At 36.3% G+C, this 22,496-nt stretch overlaps 1 protein-coding gene across 1 annotated transcript in view; it reads right to left on the bottom strand.

Moving 5' to 3' along the window:
- The window catches only part of nck2b (NCK adaptor protein 2b), a 109,867-nt gene that overhangs the window by 21,114 nt on the left and 66,257 nt on the right, over window positions 1-22,496 (bottom strand). Inside the window, exon 2 of the mRNA XM_056459696.1 lies at window positions 19,618-19,859. Coding sequence (XP_056315671.1) covers window positions 19,618-19,843 — 226 coding nt within the window. The 5' untranslated portion in view covers window positions 19,844-19,859. The remainder of the gene's footprint in view (window positions 1-19,617; window positions 19,860-22,496) is intronic.

Here is a 22,496-nt window from a genome sequence, read left to right as displayed (position 1 = left end):
GATTGACAGACACAACATAACAAAAGATCACAACCACTAGCAATGCGAGTGGTGTAGCTCGTAAAGCGCATGGCAACATGTTTTGACGCAATTGATCATAAACCCGGTTCGAATCCAGCGTCTGATGAACACGTTCTTCTTTTCCCCCTCCTACATATCAGATTTTGCTTACTCTTCATCACGAGGAAACAAGTAGGAATCATTAATATGTGTGTGTATTATAGAAGACTATACATTAAAACCACCCGTAAATATATATTTTAGTACTGCTTCTGTGAACTTGAACAAGTACTGTATATTAAAATCCATAAATTTTCACTAGTTGTATTAGTATTTTTTCAAAGTATGCTTTAAATGCTTTAAAAAATCTTTGTAAACTAGAAGTATATGTACTATATATGATTTATTTAAAAAATGCGGGCAATACATTATAGATTAATTTTATTTAAAAATATTATATTAATCTTATTTTTTAATTTAACTATAGTGGTGCGGACAGGTACAGGGCCTACAAGACAATGTGCCCAGGGGTCTCTGAATTCTTAATCCAGGCCTGACTTACATACATTAATCAGAGTATGAACAGTGCATTTAACTGGAAGTGTACACAAGTATGCTATTTTTCCACAGACGTTTATCATTCAGGAAAAACACTACATTTACATAAAGATAAGGCAAAAGGAAAGAGGAAAAGAGAAAGAGACAGATGAAGCCTGCAAACGAAGGTAACCTTGTCACAATGTATGTGCAGAGGGAGGTAACCTTGACAACAGTAAATGGGATGCAGGGATGAAGGCTTTATGCATGAGCAACACTGACTGAATGACCTCAGACACTAGCAGAGATGAGATTATGAGGCCAGCAGGTGAAAAACACCAATACACTAGCACACCCATGCATGTGTGTAGGAGAGAGGGAGAGAGAAACATGCACACACACACACACACACCTCATTTATGTAGCCCATAAACACACCTGAGTCTCACCCAACAGACAGCAGATGAGCACATTTATCAAAGCACACTGAAAGAACAAAGAGGATGTGAGAGAGCTGTCCTCGCTGTGTCCACCGAGGATCAATAGGCCAATAGACTGGGGAAGAGGACGTGCTTTTAAAACATGACACCCGAGGCCAAGCATTGAGGCTGTCTGTGCGGTCATGACACAGCTTTTGACTCGCTTCCAGTGCCAAGTAAAAGAGCCATTAGAGGTGACAGAGATTATGGTTTTGATCCGGTTTTTTTTTTTTTGGCTTTGTTTGTTTTGGTGTTTGTTTGTTTTGTTAAAAGAATAGTGCAGAATTGCCATGTCATAAAATGACAAAAAAAAATAACAAAAGCTGTCCAACGTACTGTACTATCAAGAGACATTAGCTATATTTCAAGACAAAGTTGCAAATTTAACTTGCACTACCTGACAAAAGTCTTGTCGCCTATCCACTTTTTAGGAACAGCAAATAATAACTTGACTTCTAGTTGATCATTTGGTATCAGAAGAGGCTAATATTAAAGGCAAAGGCCTCTAGATTACACTTATTTTACCAAAATAAAATATGATCATGGCTTGATTTTTAATTATTTAATTATACTGCAAAAAATGCTTTTCTTACTTAGATATTTTGGTCTTTTTTCTAGTCCAAATATCTAAAATCTATTTTAATCAATAAGCATTTTCTAGGCAAGCAAAACATATTGTCTTGTTTTCAGAAATAATATGCCAAAATTGAGTGAGTTTTTCCTTAAACCAAGCAAAATAATCTGCCAATGGGGTAATCAAAATAATCTTGTTTTTCCTTTTGACATATAATTATTTTGTTTAACCTATTAGCAGATTATTTTGCTTGTTTTAAGGAAAATCTCACTTAATTTTGGCATATTATTTCTGAAAATAAGACAATATGTTTTGCTTGTCTTGAAAATTCTTCTTGGTTAAAGAATTTTTAGGTATTTGGACTAGAAAATGATTTTTTTGCAGTGTAGGACAGTAAGGTCTGACTTTGCTTAGACAAAAGTATTGTCACTTAACAGAAATAATGAACATGCTCAATACAGTTCATGTCTGGTGCCTGGGGTAGGCCAATCCTGGAGCACCTTGATCTCCTTTGCTTTCAGAAACTTTGATGTGGAGGCTGAAGTATGACAAGGAGTGATATCCTGATGAATAATTTGCACTCTCATGTGGTTGTTAATGGGTAGCACAAATGTCTTGATACCTCAGGCTGTTGATGTTGCCATCTGCTCTGCAGATCCCTTGCATGCCCCCATACTTAATGTAACCCCAAACTATGATTTTTCCTTCACCAAACTTGACTGATTCCTAGAGAATCTTAGGCCCATGCGGGTTCTAATAGGTCATCTGCAGTATTTGTGATGATTGGGATGCAGTTCAACAGATGATTCATAAGAAAGATGTATCTTCTGCCACTTTTGCAAATGATTATTTGCTTTTCTTACAACTGGGATCGATGACGAGACTTTTGTCAGGTAGTGTATGTGCAAATTTCGCAAACTGCATAAAATGTTTGAGAACAAAACAGTTTCCACCCAGTGACAGTAAAAAATAATATTACTAAGAAACAAGGAAGTTGCTGATATAGAAGAAGCCACTATGGATCATTTTTTTGTGTGTATAGTAAATTATGCACCTTAGATTGTGTAGACAGAACACAGCAACAGTTCTAGGAAGTGATTATATCAAATCAGCTTGATGACAGACTTTGCATGCATTTCAGAATGACTGAAACAAACAATTGACAACCAGATTTAAGTATTGTTCCCTTTACAGCTGATCTGATTAGAAAATCTGACTCTCAACAGTCTGCTTACAAAGTTGACTAATTCAACAATTCCAAAAGAATCTTGCAGAGTAGTGCCAGATCTGGTTCTCTGGTAATAATTGAGTGAAACCAACCATTTTTCTATCTGGGAACATTAAAATTTAGAGCAATTCAAGCCTTTTAGGAAATCGTTTCACTGTAAAAAAAAAAAAAAAAAATACTTTAAAGGGCCCCTATCATAGATTTTTTTTCAAATCACCTTTCACACAGTGTCTAACACAGGTCTTTATGAATGAAGACATCACACAGAGGTTCAAATCTGAAAGTGCTCCATGTATAAAGTTATTGACTCTCAAAAGTAAGAGTTGCCTCTGAGTTGTTTAAACGAGTCCTTTTCAAAAAGGATTCCAAGCTGTTTCATGTTGATGTCAAGGTGATACATTATACTACTGCCCACCCACAAGCTGGGAAAACTCAGAGCCCCTCCCTCAAATACTGTAGAGGATTTCAAAGTCACTTTTTTGACTGCAAAAAGGCGAGGATTTAAATCCAGCGATCTCAATCTATACAATGTTGGATTCACAGCCTGTGTGTTAATAAAGGAAGGTTAATCAGCAACTTTGCTCCCTTGTTGGACTTGGTTGAATTGATGAGGTAAAATTGAAGCCATGTTGTCTGTTCATACACTGTACAAAATCTTTAACACTTATAAGTCGTAATGCGGTAATGGTGACAGTAATTGTTTTTGACATGCACTGCATGCAGCACACCAATCATAACAGACTGTGCCATCAGAGCAATTACAGCAGATTAGTGTCACACAAAGGAGGGATTTGGTAAAATATATTGTTGAGTATTAAACTATTGGGAGTCGTTGAGTAAATAAGGTAAAAATAAATAAATAAATAAATAAATAAATAAATAAATAAATAAATAAATAAATATATATATATATATATATATATATATATATATATATATATATATATATATATATATATATATATATATATATATATATATATATATATATATATATATATATATATTATTATAATTTTTTTTTTTAATCCATAATAGGGGCTTTTTAATTATCCAACGGCAGTACTGCTAAAAGTAAGACTCACCAAAAAAAGAGAAAATATATGACATATGTCATAAAACACCAAGATTTGTCATATATTATGTTTTTGGAGGCTATTTAATAGGGTTTAGCAAAAAACAAACCTGAAATTTATTGTAATATTTAGCAAAAAAACTTTAACTTGACCACTGGTGTCTGATAATAATGTGCAATGTTGATTCTTCTCAACTTCCGTACTTTTCCTGCATGAATTGAAGTGAACTTGCAACATTTTAATAAATGTTTCTTTGACTATCAAAATCCTGCTGCTGGGTATGACACAGTGGGTAGTGAAGCAGTGGGTAGGCACGATCGCCTTAGCCTCAGCTGGGTCAGTTGGTATTTCTGTGTGGAGTTTGCATGTTCTCCCTGTGTTTAAGTTGGTTTCCTCTGGGTGCTCCAGTTTCCCCCACACGTCTAAAGACATGTATTATAGGTGAATTGGGTAAGCTAAATAGGCCGTAGTGTATGTGTGAGTATGAGTGTGTATGGGTTGTTTTCCAGTGTTGGGTTGCAGCTGGACGGGCATCCGCTGAGTAAAACATATGCTGGATAAGTTGCCGGTTCATTCCGCTGTGGCAACCCCTGATTAATAAAGAGACTAAGCCGAAAAAGAAATCGAATGAATGAAAATCCTGCTGCTTTTGTGTGCACAGCTCCTTCTAAGGCAATAAATATAATTTACATTAATATTATATCCGTTCATTGAAAAAACAACTATACTTTGGAACATAAATGACTGCATCCAAAGTAACCAATAAGAAGCTTAGATGGTTCACTTAATTTATATTCGGTCATCATTTACTTACTTTCAAGTTGTTCCAAACCAATACGGTTTTCATTCTTATGTTGAACACTAAAAAATATATTTTAAAAGACTTTGGTAACCTTAAAGTTGTTATTCGCCATTGGCTTCCATAACATATATTTTTCCCAACTATGGTAGTCAATGGTTGTAATGAGTTGTTTGGTTACCGACAATATAAAAAAAAAAGAACGAAGAACGGAAGAACAAAGATTTTGGATTTTTGGGCAAACTTTCTCTTAAATATTTTTAAAAACTAGAATAAAAAGCCATTTACAATTAAATACATTTTTTAATCATAAATCTAATCTATAACAATATGGAAGCTCATACTACAAATATAATGATAACAACATAGACAACAAAAACTTTCAAAATTAATTTCAAAATAATTCTTCCATGATTACATTGACAGTAAACTAGCATTCATTCAGCATTTATAGCAGCAGATGACATAACCGAATAAACCTAACATTTCTGACCTTGGTGTAGATCCTTGTATCGCTATTCTGGTTAACATTCTTGATGTGGACAGGTCTTGATTTGGGGTATCTTGCTCAATGGCTTCAAATGGCTTTGAACAATCAATGTTAGTTACAAACCCAGGTCTTTAACCAGTAATCATTATTCCCTATTTCTACCATGCTACAGTTCACTTTTTGCAAGTCTCCAAACAAACATAAAAGATTTAAGCAACAAACAGTAGGATAGCATTTTATTATGATAGTCATTTATTCTACTCATTTAAAGAGCCCCTATTTTGCAGTAAAAAAGGTTATATTTCAGTTTTGGGGTTTCCAGCATCCGTCTGATATGCATGCAAGGTCAAAAAACACTTTCATTGTCTTATAATATGCATTTATTTTTATCTAATTATCACAACGACTCCCATATGATTTGTTTAGCGATTCATTTGTTCCCAAACCCCTTCTTTGCATGAGGCTAATCTGCGCGGATTGGTCCGATGACTCAGTGTGTTGTTATTGGTCGACTGCGTTCCGTGCGAAACGAAGAGAAATGCCCAACACAGTTAAGTAGTCAGAGCACAGAGTATATGTGTGAGCCTAATGCAGCAATGAATTAAAGCTATGCATTTAAACACCAGCATATTCCTCTATTTTTAACCACAACCCCAAGTAATAACATTGACAAGCATTCAGTATTAATCCACAAAGTGGCAAAAGTTGAACTATTTTGAAAATTGACTGCGCCACACGTGTGAGGAACAGCTGATGGTGGCCATGGCAACAAACAGCAGGTGATCGCAAGCACAAAACGCATATAAATCTGTAAAGTAAGAAGCACGCGTCACGTTTTCAACGTGGTTTTGGAAAATAGCCCATACAGATTTAACCTTAGAGATACATTACAACCACTGATGATTGTAATGTATAACAGATGCGTAATTACAAGCCGTGTGGAACAATTACAACCTACAACACACAATTAAATACATATTTTGCAAAGTAAAGAAAACGAGGCAAGCATTTTAAACTGGTCAATGCAAACTGTAACAGTTACTGACAAAGTCCCATACATGCTGATCCTTCATTTAATAACAAACGGCTGGCGAATCCCGCACTGCAGGGTAGGTTTTTGCATCAAACATTAGAAAAATGTCAGTAACAAACACAGCACATGGTTGGCTATACAGTTGTGTTGTTGTGAAAATGAACTTTAACACTTTATTTCTACAGCCGCATGTCTGGCCATCTCTCAGTGCAAATGACATGATCCCTCGCACTCCGCTAGTGTCTGAAGGGAAAGGCGCGTTCACGTTTAACCTGATCCAGCAGTTCACATTTGGTATTGTTTCGTGTCAATGTCTATACGAACAGGCAAAAGATCCAGACAAACGACGAATCATTTAAAACAGCAGTTCCCAATAGGGCGTCCCGGCCCAGAAGGGGGGATGGGTCCCATCATATTTTAAAAATTTCTTAGCAGTGGACAATTAGGAGAATGATGCCTTAATACAATACAATATACAATATTTTCCAGGGGAAAAGGGGGTCTCGGGCAAAAAAAAGGTTGGGAACCACTGATTTAAATGACTCTAAGTCGAATACATTTCATAAAAAAAAAAAAAAAAATCAATATTTTTAAACAAGGTGCATTATCAGATTTAACCCTCAGCTTGATGTTTTCGTTCACTTAGAGCTGTGTAGCACACTGTATAGAAGGTCATTTTCAAAAACCCATAATAGGGGCTCTTTAAAACAGTTCAAGTTCCCTACTGGTGAAGGTCTGCCAATGACTAAATGAGCCAAAAACCAACCAAGAGCCATCAAAGCAGCTCTTTACTAATGACCTTAAATGCACAAGAAACAGCGAAACAGCCTGCAGAGTCTCTCTGTGGAGGTTCTTGCCCTCCGTCCTCCCATTTCCTGTCTTGGAGTCCATGCAGAGATTCATGTGTCAGTAATTAAACTTAGCATGTAACATGTTTCATAAGGACAGAGAGGGAGGGCGGGAAAGGATGTACTAAAGAGGTGAAGGTCAAAGGTTCAGAGGAAGGAGGGGTGCAGTGTGTTTGTGTGGATAATGTGCAAATAGCTGTCAGCAGAAAAGCAAAATGGAGCGCAGGATGCTCTTAATTGCTCTGTCTGTCTTCGAAAGTGATGATTTTCCACTCAATAAATCTCTTTCTGGATGGAAATGTCTTATTGACTGCTAGACCCTGGCTCTCTGCAGTCTATAAACATACCTGAAAGCATATACACCAGTGGTCAACGGCTTGAATAATGAAAGATTTAAATAATAAAGGTTTTAAAAGGGTTTGGAAAAAAAATTTAATCATTGATGTATTTATTATATTACAGTATAGATGTATTTATTAAATACAGTAAAAATAGCTAAACACAGTTTCAAGTATAATTAATTGCATTATAAAATTTCAATGTTAATATGTAATTAATTGCATTGTAACTGCATAGTCTGAATTTTCAGCAGCTTTAGGCTACTTCAGTCTTCAGTGTCATGTGATCCTTCTAAAATAGTTCTGAATTGCTGAATAGGGTATATGCAGAAGTATGTAGAGGGACTTTTAATTTTTCAGTAACCTAGGTCAAGCGCTTCCGGTGAACTGTATGCATTTACAAAATCACCGTGTTTAAGGTCTGTTTTCTTTAAAAATCAACTTTTTTCACTGCCTGATTGATATACTATACAAAGTGGGTCTCCGAATGTTCCGTGCCATGTCTTTAAAACATAAAAAAATATTTTACCCCAGTATATTTAATGGAGTTTCTGCACTCGCCTGCTGATCCTGAGGGCTTTTCATCTCATTTTATGCTTGAACAACTAAATGAATGCTAAAGTCTATTTAACTGATTATTTTTTAATTACATTACAACATCAATGCTATAAAAGGAACCGTATAAAATAAAAAAAGTCATACTAACCATTCACCAGAAGTTTATCGGTATGGGAAAAAACACTAGCTGTGCATATACCCTTTAGGAAACATTATTACTACTATCAGGGTTGCTACACTAAGCCAGATATTAAATTCCCTGACTTTCACTGTCTAAAATGCTGAATTTTCATGACCTTTAATGAATTCAATAAACAGGCGGCTGTTGTGTTTTGCAATTTTTTAAAATTATTTTATCTTGAATATCACTTTGCAGCACTTTAATGGTCACTATGAGCACAACAATGGATAATTTAACTCAAGAGCTGTAAAAAAAAAAAAATCTGAGGTACTTACATTTGCGTAATCGTAAAGCGCTTCCTCTCCCATATTTGATAGATCGATCGTGGCTTTACCAAATTTACATTTACTTTTTCTGTTGTCTACTTTATACTACTTTATAAAAGCCAGACTTTGAAGTGGTCATTTTAAAGCCAAAGCTCCAGCTCCAAGTTTTTTTTTTTTTTCTGAATGCTTCCTTAATGTACAAGTGGTTCAAACTTGCTCCTTTTGAGGCAGGAACTGGCGGACGTGCAAAAACTTTAATCATAAGGTAAACACAAAACAAAACTTTTCATCCGGAGCTCCTTCGCAGGACTCGACACTTGTAAACAGTGGCTCCAACGGACTCGCGAGGCTCTCGGCCCTGCCCACACTCGTCAGCACTTCCAAGCCGACCAATCACAGAGCTTGCACTACGCGTCGTTGCGACGTGTAGTTACAATTTTTGAGAGGTGTGCGTCAGCGACACCGACGGCCACGACGAGGGCTATGCATCCACGCACAGGCTGCACCGCGTGCGCTTGACGGAGAAGTATAAATCAGCCTTAAAGCTTGGTTTATACTTCTGCGTCAAGTGATCGGTGTGACCCACGGCGCATGCAACACGCGTAGCTGTGCATTTATACTTCAGCACGCTGTTTCTGTTGTTCTGCAATAACACTTCCGAAATGCTAGTTGGCAGTGAGGTGTTAATGTTCCTCTGTGTTGAGTTTCTTCGCTGGTGTTTTGTTTTTTCTAAACACTTCCTTAATGTACAAGTGACTCAAACTCACTTATTTTGAGGCAGGAACCGGCGGACGTGCAACAACTTTAACCATGAGGTAAACACAAAACAAAACTTTGCATCCGGAGCTCCACACTTGTAAATAATCGCTCCATCGGGCTCGCGCAGCTCTCGTTCCAGACTCGTCAGCGATACCAAGCCGACCAATCAAAGAGCTTTCGCTACGCGTCGTTACTTTCTGGAAAGTCTTTCGCTGGCAGTTACAACAGAAGTGACTATTTCTCTGCGATTGAGGGAATGAAGGTACTCCATTTGTCTCTCTCTCTCTCTCACTGTGGCCCATTTCACATGCTGGCGTGACTTTTCCTCTCGCCTTTCAGGCGTGACTCTTCCTCCCCTCTCTTTTCCTCACGGCTGTATGCAATAAATTTCCGAATAAAGCGTGGCCGTGGTCAGTAACTCTGCTGTAATTTTAACAGGAGTGGCCGGTCTCACAATATCGCTCCCGAGCGAGCAAGCAAGCGCGCGTGCGTGTGTGTTTGGTGCTGTCTATGTTTGTGTATGTGTGTGAATGAGAGACAGTGTGGTGCTGTGTGTCCATGTGTGTGTGTGTGTGTGTGTGTGTTTATACAGACAGCTTGTTATAGCCGTCCCCCAAAATACAACACGGTGTATGGAAAGCATCGTCAATGCACCGTTATTATATGTATACCTAAACATTTTGGCTTCCCTGTAATTTATAATGATGATGGAAAAAGTTGTGGTGGGACCTACCTGAATGCTTTAAGCTAATAATTAAAGGTGTTTTCTGTCACAGCTTGTTTAGCCTGCATTAACGCATTTGGTGTAAAGCTGCATGATCAACATTAAAAGATCGAGATCTCAATTCAAACCCGCACAACATGAACAATAAATGATAATGAATTCCATATGTTCATTAATCCTTCTAATAAGCGTTGCGTTCTAATTCTGCATTTGATCGAGAGAGATTCAGTTTTTACACTTTTTCAGTTAGTTACAAACAATTAAATAACACAGAAGAACTTTGAGAACAATTTATAGTTCCGATATAAACAGTGATGTTTATCGTAAAGATTAAAATCACAGTTTAATGGAACTTGACACTGGTGAAAGCAATTACATTGTGTAACCAACAGGTGGCGACAAACAACCATAAAATGATGTCACTGAATAGGTTTTCAAAAATGATGCACCTACAGTATAATGAAACATTAAGTTTTATGTGTGAATTGTTGAATCATTAATTGAAAATAAATATGAAATGTTTTACAAGATGTTAGATTTCTATATTTAGCATTATCAGCAACAGTAGCAAAGATCAATTTTCGTTTTGAATATTTTCCTTTTTATTGACTGGTTCTTTCTTGATTTTTATTATTATTAAGATTACAAGTTCTGTTTGTTAAAACCAGTGGTTTTTGCAGTAATATTTTTGTATAAATGGAAAGCAAATAACATTTGTCCACTCCCTTTTTTGCTGATGCGAAAAATGGTCTGATCTGTGACTCAAAAACCAGAGTAGGATCCGAAACGTGAGATTTGTGATCCGTTTCACCACTACTCAATAGTAATTCATGCAAGCCTCAAAAGACAAATTAAATCAATAGTCTCTCCGTTTCAATTTCATTTACCCATGAAATGTGTGTTTAAACAACCATGTAGTTGATGGCAATATTAAACAGGACATCGAGGAACAGGAGCAACTGCCATTACCACGGCTCATTTCCTGCCATCTGCATATCAACTGCCTTTAGCTTGATCATCCCAGGTGGTTAAACTAGAAGTGTGGCCCAATTAGAATCTCCACCATAATAACAATAAAACCATGCTGCTGCTCTAAAAACAAAGGCACTGTGCGGAACGCAGCACATAAAGCAAGAGATGGGGAGGGGGGCATATAACAGTACTTGACACCACTTCAATATCAACACATGGTTCTGCAAACAACAGCTCTGACGCCAACAACAGGAACGTTAATTTACTTTGACAACAGGCTCTATTAGTTTTGCTCAATCTTAGTGCTGCATTTGACACCATTGACCACAATATCCTCATAAATCGCTTAAATTCTACTCATAAATCGCTTAAAGGTATCCAGTGACAGGCTCTACAATGGTTTAAGTCATACTTAGCTGACCGTACCAGTTTGTGAATATTAATATTTTAAGCCCTTTGCTGTTTACAATATACTTGCTACCCCTGGGAGACATTTTTAGAAGACATGGGATCAGCTTTCACTGCTATGCAGATGATACTCAATTATATATTTCAACTAAACCTGATGAGACGTCTGAACTGTCTAAGCTAACTAAGTGTATTAAAGATGTTAAAGATTGGATGACCAACTTTTTTTTTTTCTCTTAAACTCAGACAAAAAGGAATTATTAATTATTGGGCCAAAATCCTGTACACAGCAGATCTCACAACTCGACCTGCAATTAGAGGGATACACGTTAACGTTAAGTTAACGTTAGCTCTACTATAAAAGATCTGGGTGTCATATTAGACAGCAATTTAACTTTTGAAATTCATATATCTAATGTCACAAAAACTGCTTTCTTTCATCTGAGAAATATTGCTAAGTTACGAAGTATGCTATCCATCTCAGATGCAGAAAAGCTAGTCCATGCTTTTATGACTTCTAGGCTGGGTTACTGTAATGCTCTGTTTGCTGGCTGCCCAGCATCCTCTATTAACAAACTTCAGCTAGTACAAAATGCAGCTGCCAGAGTTCTTACCAGGTCTACAAAATATGATCATATCACCCCAATTTTATCCTCCTTACACTGGCTGCCTATTAAGTTTCATATTGATTTTAAAATATTTTGTCTCACCTATAAAGCTTTAAATAATTTAGCTCCTGTTTATCTAACCAACCTTCTGTCTCACTTCAGTCCAACTCGCTCTTTAAGATCTCAAAACTCAGAGCTTCTTGTAGTACCTCAAACAGCAACGTCGAGTAAAGGGGGTTGAGCCTTCTCATTTATCTCTCCTAAACTCTGGAATAGCCTTCCTAATAATGTCCGAGGCCCAGACACACTCTCTCAGTTCAAAACTAGATTAAAGACCTATGTTTTTAGTTAAGCATACATTCAGTGCATCACTTTGCGGTATGGAACATGAATGTGCTCCACGCAGGTAGAGCTGCGCATCGATGGATTTGCTCTTCAGTGTTTGGACTCTCAGTGATTATTAAACCACACTGAACTGAGCTAAACTGAACTGAACTTAAATACTGAAAACTAAACTGACTATGATCTTCTATGTGAAGCTGCTTTGACACAATCTACATTGTAAAAGAATTCAATTTAAACAAGTCAAATGAAGTCAACACTATTTGATGGGCACTGGAAATTCTGGGCCACATTGGTCTTCACTACTGTGGCCCAGTAATGTCACAGCACAATGAAACTTAAATAGCAAACACGAGTTTGCAATACAACACACTCCAAAAAAATAAATAAAATACATATACATATACATATATATATATATATATATATATATATATTTTTTTTCTGGTTGTTCGTTCATTCATTCTTCATTCATTCCATTTTCCTTCGGCTTAGTCCCTTATTTATCAGGGGTCGCCACAGGTGAATGAACCGGCAACTACTTCAACATATGTTTTACGAAGCGATTGTCCTTCCAGCCACAACCTAGTACTGGAAAACACCCATACACTCTCACAACCCCACACACTCATACACTACGGGCAATTTAATTACACTGTAAAAAAAAATATCGTTAAAAAAAAGGTCAAATGACTACGGCTGCCAAACAAAAACCATAATATTATGGTAAAATTTCTTTATTGAAATAAAGTGCAAAAAATAATAAATCTACAGATATTTTCATTAAAATGTTTACAAAAAAACACTGTTATTTTACAGACTTTTCCTAGATTATTACGATCAAATCCGTTCAAAAAAGTTACACACTAAGAGTTTTACAGAGAAACACTGTTATTTCACAAACTTTTCCTAGATTTTTATGATCGAACACCATCAATAAAGTGACTGCACTAAAATTTCAAGAGAAAAAATGTTATAATACGGCAATTATATTGTATAAAACATGAAAATTCCTGTAATTTGTCATTAATTTTCTAGTACATAAAATAACAGTCAAGCTGTTAATTTACAAATATTGTTTGTAATTTTTACGGACTTTTGAATATAATTTAAAATAACAGAAAAAATACTGTATAAATAATACAGTAATTTCCTTGTATAAAAAACAAAAACGTCAGTAATTTGTTTTTAATGATAAAGTACCTAAAATGACAGTCAAACTGTTAATTTAGAAAGATTGTTTGTCGTTTTACTAAGTTTTGAATTTAATTTGAAATGACAAAAAAATACTGTAAAAAATTTAGAGATATTTTCTGTAAAATTAGTTTTTTTTTTTACAGTGTACTACAATTCACATGTACAGCATGTCTTTGGACTGTGGGGGAATCCTGAGCACCCGGAGCAAACCCATGCGAACACAGGGAGAAACCAAACCAGCAAACTTCTTGCTATGAGGTGATAGTGCTAACCACTGAGCCGCCCTTGCTGCTTGTTCAATTTACTTTTTTAAAATGAGCTGAATCAATACGTTTCTTGAATATTTTGAGACAACGCAATTGTTTTATGTACAATCCACTTAAGTTTGTAAAAACTGTTAAGGTAACTTAATCGATTTGCGTAGGGACAAAATGAAGGAATTGCTTGGAATCCAGTATTTTTAACAGTGTACAACAGAAACTAGTCAAAACACCACATTTTCCGTAATCGGGTGACACTCTTTACTGCAGTGAGCATTTAGATGAGTGAGGATGTCAGTTTCCAGAAAATAAAAGTTGACAAAGGAAATTAGACAAGGAAGATTGGACAAAGCTAGTCACTTATTTTCTACAATCAGGCCCAAAACTGTTCTGGGGTGGTTTCCGAAAACCATTGTTAGCTAACTAAGGTTGCAAGTTCCGTCGTTACAAACATAGTTTGGGGTTGGGGTTGGGGTTTCCCAAATCCATCGTTCCAACGAACATTCGCAAACTGCATTGCAAATAGAGGTGTGAACCACACTGGTCTCACGGTTCGGTTTGATTATGATTGTCATGCCATTGATTCAGTTTAATTCGATATCTTGGTGCATCACAGTGCATTAACGATGCTTTCCCTGCACAATTTTATATTTTACTTCACAGGCACTGTTCACCGATGAGTGACAGTGATAAACTGCAGCGGTGGAGTGTTGCCAGATTGGGCGGTTTTGGATAGGCATTTCGGAGGGTTTTGGATAGTTTTTGGGCTGGAATCAGTCAGCTACATCTGGCAACACTGCAGTGGCGATCACAGTTGATCCATGATCGACGCGGTGGAGAAAACTCTCGCACTCGTGTCTGCATCCAGAAGTATCGCTGTAACGACCAAGAGCAGAGAAAAAGTCACGCAGCTGGTCAAATGGGCCACAGTGAGAGTTTACTTTCATTCTCTCAATCGCAGTGAAATAGAGCTTCTGCTGTAAATGTCAGTTAAAGACTGTCCAACAAACACACACAGTGAAATTGTGCATAGTTTCTGCGTTTTTAAATAGTTGGAGCGTTGTAAATATATAGTAAGCTACGGCGACATAGCGCATATGAGATAAATTATGTCAGTACACAATAACAAATTATGATTATTCCTGAACCGATACCGCATTGTCTGCATCTGCATCACAGTGCACTGAAGAAACAATTAATTTTGACACCCCTTGTTGCAAACTTGTACACTTGCGACTACACCTCTACAGCTGTAGTTAGAAGCATAGTTCCTGGTTGTGTTCTATTCCCCGTTATCCCCCCTATGCCCTATTAATTTTGAACGTTCCAACATTCAAACTTGGAATGATTTTTTTTGAAAAAGCATTAAAGTTATCTCTCTTAGGTGCAATTTGCTTTCAAAGTATTTTACAGTTCAGTTTTAGCGATCTTCATATTGACAATTAATAATAATAATAATAATAATAATAATAATAATAATAATAATAATAATAATAATAATTATTATTATTATTATTATTATTATTATTATTATTATTATTAAGTAGGATTTTTTTTTTCATTTCTTAATAAATAGGCTATACTGTAAATTAGGCCTACAAATATTAATGAATTACATGATTTATACATGAGATTAGAATACGTGTTAGCTAAGGGATTTTATATGAAATATTCTCAATAATATTTGTAAAAGAAATATGTGTTGTTCTGTTCTATTTCAATTAATATAGAAAACGAGTGCATGTTTTTACCAAAACTAATATTGGATTTTTTTTTATGCGTGTGCGTGTAAAACAACATAATTTGCACAAAAAACGTAAGGGGTTTTTCTCTAAATAAATAGTTATTCTACTCCAGTTAGAGCATCATTACAAAGTTTTACATTATAACTAACGTGGTTCAAACAATGGATCTGTAATAAAGAGCAACTACGGTTCTGGGAAACACTCCTCACAACATCGTTCTTTTCCCAAACGATGCATTGTACTATGATAATTCAGCCTCAAGTTATGTCGTTGTTTGGGAAACACACCCCCGTTTGATTTGTAAATAGGTGGTTGGAGTTGTGGAAATGTCATATGTCACTATACAGTGGTCCCTCGTTATTCGTGGGAGTTACGTTCTAATAATAGCCCAAAATAGGTTAAATCCGCAAAGCAGTCAGCTTTATTTTTAATTATTATAGATGTTTATACATTTTATACATTTTTCCATCCTATTTAAACACTCAAAGTTTAAACATTCGTAGAAAAACAAGTTCAGTATTATAGAAAGAATTTTTTTTCAGAAAGAGATTAAAACCATTTGATCATCATTTATTTATTCCATAATAGCACCCTACATCCGTGTAACTTATACCTTCCTTTAGCATGTCCAGAAGTTCAACTTTTTGTGCGATGGTTGGCATCTTCATCTGCATTTTGGGTGCTACCGCAGGTGCCTTTGACGCATGCAGAACCTTTCTTCAACATTGTGGGGAGAGAACTTACAAACATACAGTACAGCACTTCAGTGGCACACTTCTAGTGATCGAAGATTTATTTCAATTTGGCAAGCTCAACGCATTCTGTACTGTACAGGAGACATGGCATGGAGTAGATTGATTGACAATGGTCTACAGCCAGTTAGGACACAGAACACAATGCACTAATCAGGACGCAGAACACAACACACTGTAGAAAAATTGCACACACACGAAAAAAAAAAAAATCTATGGAACTGTGAGGCTGCGAAACATGAACCATGTTATAGTGAGGGACCACTGTATAACAAAGGTTCAGGAAGTTGAATACACAAAGTGCCAATTCACACATTAGACACTGCTCTGTAAGCTATTTTGCACAACGTTAATTGAGCCCACCTCAAATAAAAATTGCTGACATAAATTAGCACTCTCATTTTGCCACTTTTTCACTCGTTATTATTACTTATGTTTTTTTTTTAAATGCAAAAGGCATTCGTTAGTCGTTGATATATGTACTGTATGTGCATGCTTTAAATCAAGTTTTGTTATAACCAGTCTTTCAAGACATTTAACATTGGTGAAAATTCAGATTTGGTCCTTTGAACTGAGACTTGAAAACCCCTGACCCAAGCGTTACCACATTATGGTCAATGCTAGATTTTTGCCCCTTATACAGATTTCGCTCTGCATAAAAGGAGTTTCAACCTGCTGACAGCTTATTATAGGTGCATATATTAATATAATGTGTTCTCACATGAACTGAATCCTGCATTTTAAATCTATAGTTCATGAATTGCAAATAATTTCATTTACACAAAAAAAAAAACACTCTTAAAAAAATGACACTGATGTAAGCGACATTTTTAATTTGCAGGGTATAAGCTAGAATAATTTTAATGGCGTAATACTCACTACTCGCTACTCTTGAGGACTTTTAGAAGCACTACTTTTTACTTGTACTTTGAGTAGTGTAGACACTTTTACTCTACTTGTACTGCATGTTTTGGCTAATTAATTAATAAACCACCACTATTAAATGAAAAACATTTTTTGCCAATTAATTAAAGGCATAGTAGGTGATCTGCCAAAAAGCTATCGGTTAGCATAATATTTTTGACACACAGTCCCTTCCCTGTCGTCCAAATCCATGCCTCCTGAAATCACGAATGTGCACTTTAATGACAGTCGAGAACCCACTGAATCATGTCATTCGCCAGTTAGAAAACTTTACAGTACTTTAAAATACTAAAATTATGAATGAAAAACTGTATTATATCTAGCACGTTTTTAGTTGTGTAGTTAGCAAGCAAAACTCATAATGTGCAATATTTCATGCATGCAAGGATCGCTGATCTCACTCTTTTATTTGCTTTGTCCTAAAGTGACTACTGTATGCTTAGTGGTTGGCCTGCGGGGTGCAGGAATTACACTTATTACTAAGCCATACTTACATGCTATTTCAGAGCTTTCAGAGTAGCGTGGTAAACAATATAGGGAGCGCGGCAACGGCTGTCATTGTTCAAAAATGAACCAACGTGAATATAAAACCAACTTCACGTCAGTAAAGCAGGCTACACAGAATAGCGCTATTTACTGATGTTTTGTTTTTAAACTAAAAGGAAATCGACATTATCGATGCTGTAAAAAGTCTCTAATGAAATTTAAAATAGTCACATCAATCTTGCACCCGAAGATTTCAATGGCTGAACAACACTTCTGTGCATATAACCCATTTGTAAAATAACACAATCTACCTCAGCTTTGCGAGACTAAAATAGTTTTAAAACATAAAATTACCTGTCTAAAAGAAATACTTCAGCAATGGTGTCATCCTTCCTCCAGCGTGCAAAAGTAACTCCAATATTGATTCAGGATTTTAAAAAGTTTTGATTCAGCATTTGTTTTTACCGTTATCACTCGTGTCCACGTGAATGCGGTGCTAATGTACGTGCAAATGGGGGAATCTGCATGAAGAGAGGTGTGCAGATGTACAAATCTACATTTGCTGACAGACACTTTGGGCTATTTATCAGAATTGTGGAATTTTTTTAATGCACAATAATAAACTGAGATTTGTCCCTGCATCGACACAAGTGTTCTATTTTCATTATTTGTACATTGATTTAAATAAAAGTGTCTGATATGAATAATTGTAAACAAATGTAAATGTGTAACTGTGGAGGTCTTTTGTTTTGTTATAAAAGCCTTTTATAATGTAACTATAATACTTTTATTGCACATAAACAATTGTCTGTTTTCACAGATCTAGTGGTTAGCATTTGTATAGTGTTTTCAATCGATTCCATTGTGTTGTGAACTTCGGTTTGCAATTCAACTTTTGTTATGTTTTGGCTTTATAAAATGGAGTCCTGGCTTGTTTTTGCTGTGTTGTGCACTCATGTTTGGTTTTTAAATTGCACTGTTTTGTGCACTACTGGGCTACCGTAATTCACAGCCAGGAGAGCAGAGACTGACTCCTCTGAATCACATATGCATGTACTGCCTCATTATGCCCCAAGACAAGGCTGATCGATCGATCGCTTCACTTATCTCCCCTGTGTTTTCAACAAATGGGAAACCAATTAGTTTTAACAACAAAATCCTTTAAATTGGTGCTTCCTGCTTACACACCCTTGATGTGGCAGGCTTTTCTTTTGCATCTCTAATAGTTTTGTATTTCTTGAATAAAAATATGGATCAAGTCAGAAATACAGAAATGAACCTTTAATCAACCTGAATGAAGAAAAAGACCTTTTTAAGATAAACAAAAACAAAATTTATAAAACCAATAATCAATATTTATTTTAATCCCCTGCGTTAGTGAATGCTAGGCCTATGGAATTGTTGCATTCGGCTATGAATTAATAAAATGTGTATTGAGAAATATTTCTTCATGTCCTTTTAATTAGTAGCTCGAACCACGTGTAGTTGAGCAACTCGAGTTTTAAAAAAAGAAATCTATTAGCAGAAACCAGTAGTTGTGCAACCCTTAATAAATACCGATACCGAGATAATCACCCAGCCCTCACTGACTGTTATTTTTGTAGAAAATGTAATGAAATTTGCTGATCATTTCTATTTTAAAATATTAATATCGTGTATTCACTGTAACTTTTGATAAATAAATAAAAAAAAAAAACGTTCATTTTCTTTCAAAATAATAAAGAAAAATTATTTTGACCTCACACATTTCAATAATAGTCTAGTTTAACATTTGATTAAGATGTGTGCGGTCACATTTATGCAAGTAGAGAAGGAAAGTTCAGCGTTATTACTTCATAACTTCACAGCCAATAATAATAAAAAACTTTTCTTATTTCAAATAATGTGTCTTAAATTATTCTTACTTTTTTCCTTGTGGAGTCTCATATATGTCATTGCTTTAAGATATTAAATAAACATCTCCCACATCCATCATCCTGACAAACAACTGTTGCTTAACCAAACAGATGAATCCCAATAAATAAGCCTCTCACCGAGTGTATCTTTGAGATTTTTCACCAGAGATCCTTTCTTGAGACTGTTCTTGCGTTCAACGTAATTGGAAGGAACATAACCTGTTCTGTTGGACGCATTTCGTACTCTCCACCATGTTTTTGAATCATCCAGGAGCCACAGACGCTCGTTTTTCCTAATGTCAAGTTCCTGGTCTTGCTGTGCCGTATAGTCCCACTTGGCAATAACAATCACCTCCTCTGACATCTTTCATGGAGTCCCTCTGGAATATAAAGAAAAGAAGACATTAGAATCCTCATCTATTACAAAAATAAAGAACAAAACAGCAAATAAATACCATGCATACATTCCATGAGAACAACAGATTGTCTTTCTCCTACGAAATCTAGCTTATATCTGGAAAGACGATTTCTAGACACTGAGCAGAAACCACAGGAAAGACTGATGGATCAAGAGCTAGCCTGGAGGTACAGCTTGTTTCTGAACGAACAACTTACAGACACACACGCATACATTTACACACTCCCCACTCACAGCAGCCTTGGCCCTCAAACAGCTTTTAAAGGCTCCCCTTTTCACCTTCCCATCTTAAACACAGTAAATTATTCAGCAGATACACTGAAGAAGAGACAAAGAGAGAGAGACGGATATTAAAAATAGAAATGGAGATCGTGAATAATTGTGTGTCAGAATATTATAAAGGATGCATTAAACGGGTCGAATAAAGAACAACCATTGACACGTAACTACATGTGAAAGGAGGAGGAAAAGTATATAAATGCAAGGGTTGTTTTTTTTATCCATCCAGTCATTTCAAGATTCAAAATGTCCACAAAGGCATTGCAAAATGAATTCATACACACATCAACAAACTGGTTTAAAACAAGCTTTGAGTAACATCTGCTTACCTTAAAGGGTCACGAAACACCAAAACACATTTTTTGAGATGTTAACAGTCATATATGTGTCCCACGCTACTAAAAAACACTATTAGGACACATATATTTCGCAAAAAAAAAATGAAAATTGGTTGTTTTTGCGTTGTTAAGAGCAAATTCATTCTTCTGGTTTAAAAAGAAAATTTGATGCTACGTCACAGCGATGAGATCATTGTGTAAATTCCAGCGTGTACAGGCTGGTACAAAATGACGTCTTTGAGTTTTCAGCACATCTGTTCATTAATTCATAAGAAAGACTTAGTTCGAACCAATTAGGGCACTCTATCGTGAATGAAATGCAATTTCATTAATATGCATGATATAGCTTCGAAGACTCTTTTTACCTGCTACAGTGTTCAGAGAGATGCTATGTGTGTTGCCAACCGTAATTCAAACAAGTAGTAAAAGAATTGTTTGGAGACATGGGTCGTCAGTGTTGCGTTTATAAATGTGACGCAACAAAGTTTTTGTTTCCACCTTCCCACGATGAGAGCACAGCTCACGTGTGGACCCAAGCAGTTTGATTACAGTGGTCTGCTACCATACAACAAAAATATGTTTGTAAGAAACATTTTTTACCCGAGAGTATTTTACCTCGAATCTGGAAATGGTGAAATCCAGATTTGCCACTCGTCTCCTTTAAAAAAAGATGCGGTTCCATTTATGGCCCGTTTCCACTGAGTGGTACGGTACGGTTCGGTTTGGTTTGGTACGCTTTTATGGCCGTTTCCACTGTCAAAAAGCGTACCGAACCGAACCGTACCGTACCACTTTTTAGGCACCCTTTCGAAAGGGTACCAAACACGAGAAAGGGTACCAAAAGACGAAGCCACACACGCAGCTGAACGCTATTGGTTTACAGAGATACGTCATTCGCTTACGCAACAAGCCAGAATGAAAACAACAAACCCGCCATGTTTAAAAAAACACAGCGAGAGATTTTAGAGGAATTATAAATACATATAATAACGAGCCATGGTCGATCTGGGCTCAAACAAACCTTGTCGTCGTCTTGATGGACAGCCACAAATCCAAGAAGAAGAGCAGATTTACTCTGTGCCCCGTAGTTTTTTACGAGCCAGTCTGAGGCGCGAGCGGTTTTGCTTTCTTGCTAGCGCTCGCCGCGCGTCTAACATTATATCTGAAATAACAAACTTTTTGAGCTGATGATAATAACCTGCGCTTGATTATTGACGTGCTTTTGAAACCCGATCCTGTCAGACACTGACAAACGCGAGAGTGAAGCGCGAAGAAACAAAGGAGAAGCCGGGAAAAAAGGAGCACATTAAATACGGGCGAAATGTCTACTTTATGTAGTTCTTCTGTAGTTGGGAACATATCGGAGACTGTAAGGGGCTGTATGTGTTTATATATTTTCATTTATTTAGTTATTTAATATAATTACAGACGTTACAGTAGGCTGTTTCGCACTGTCTTTGATCTGCAGTTATAATCAAATCATGTTCATTGAAAAGTTAGTAATAAACATTTCTACACAAGCATTTATGTGTATGAAGCATCTGTTTTGTGAGAAGTGCTTCTCATATGATATGTGAACGACCCATACAGCTTTATTGTAGACATTTCCTCGAGCTAGAATGACGTCGACTGAAACTTTCTGTCATACACCACGCCCACCAAAAGGGTACCCTTGTTAGTGGAAACGCAAGCCTGATAAAGGTGACCCGTACCAAACCGAACCGTACCGTACCAGTCAGTGGAAACGAGCCATTGGTGTTGACTGTTATGTCTCTACGGATATGGTAAGTGTGTGATCAATGTTCATGTTTATGTTTAATCAATTGGCAAAGTTAGTTAGTATCTTCAGCGGTACTCCTTCAGTTTTTAAAGACATACCTTAGTCAAAATGATTTAGTTACTAAGTTTACAGTAATATCACTACATTATTATGGACTGAAAAACCTCAGCTTCCACACAGCTCTCAGAACCGCTGTAAATCC

This window comes from Danio aesculapii, chromosome 6, assembly GCF_903798145.1.
Source record: "Danio aesculapii chromosome 6, fDanAes4.1, whole genome shotgun sequence".
Classification (NCBI taxonomy): Eukaryota; Metazoa; Chordata; class Actinopteri; order Cypriniformes; family Danionidae; genus Danio; species Danio aesculapii.
The sequence above is the reverse complement of the archived record's forward strand: the minus strand, read 5'-3'. Positions and strand labels throughout refer to the sequence as shown.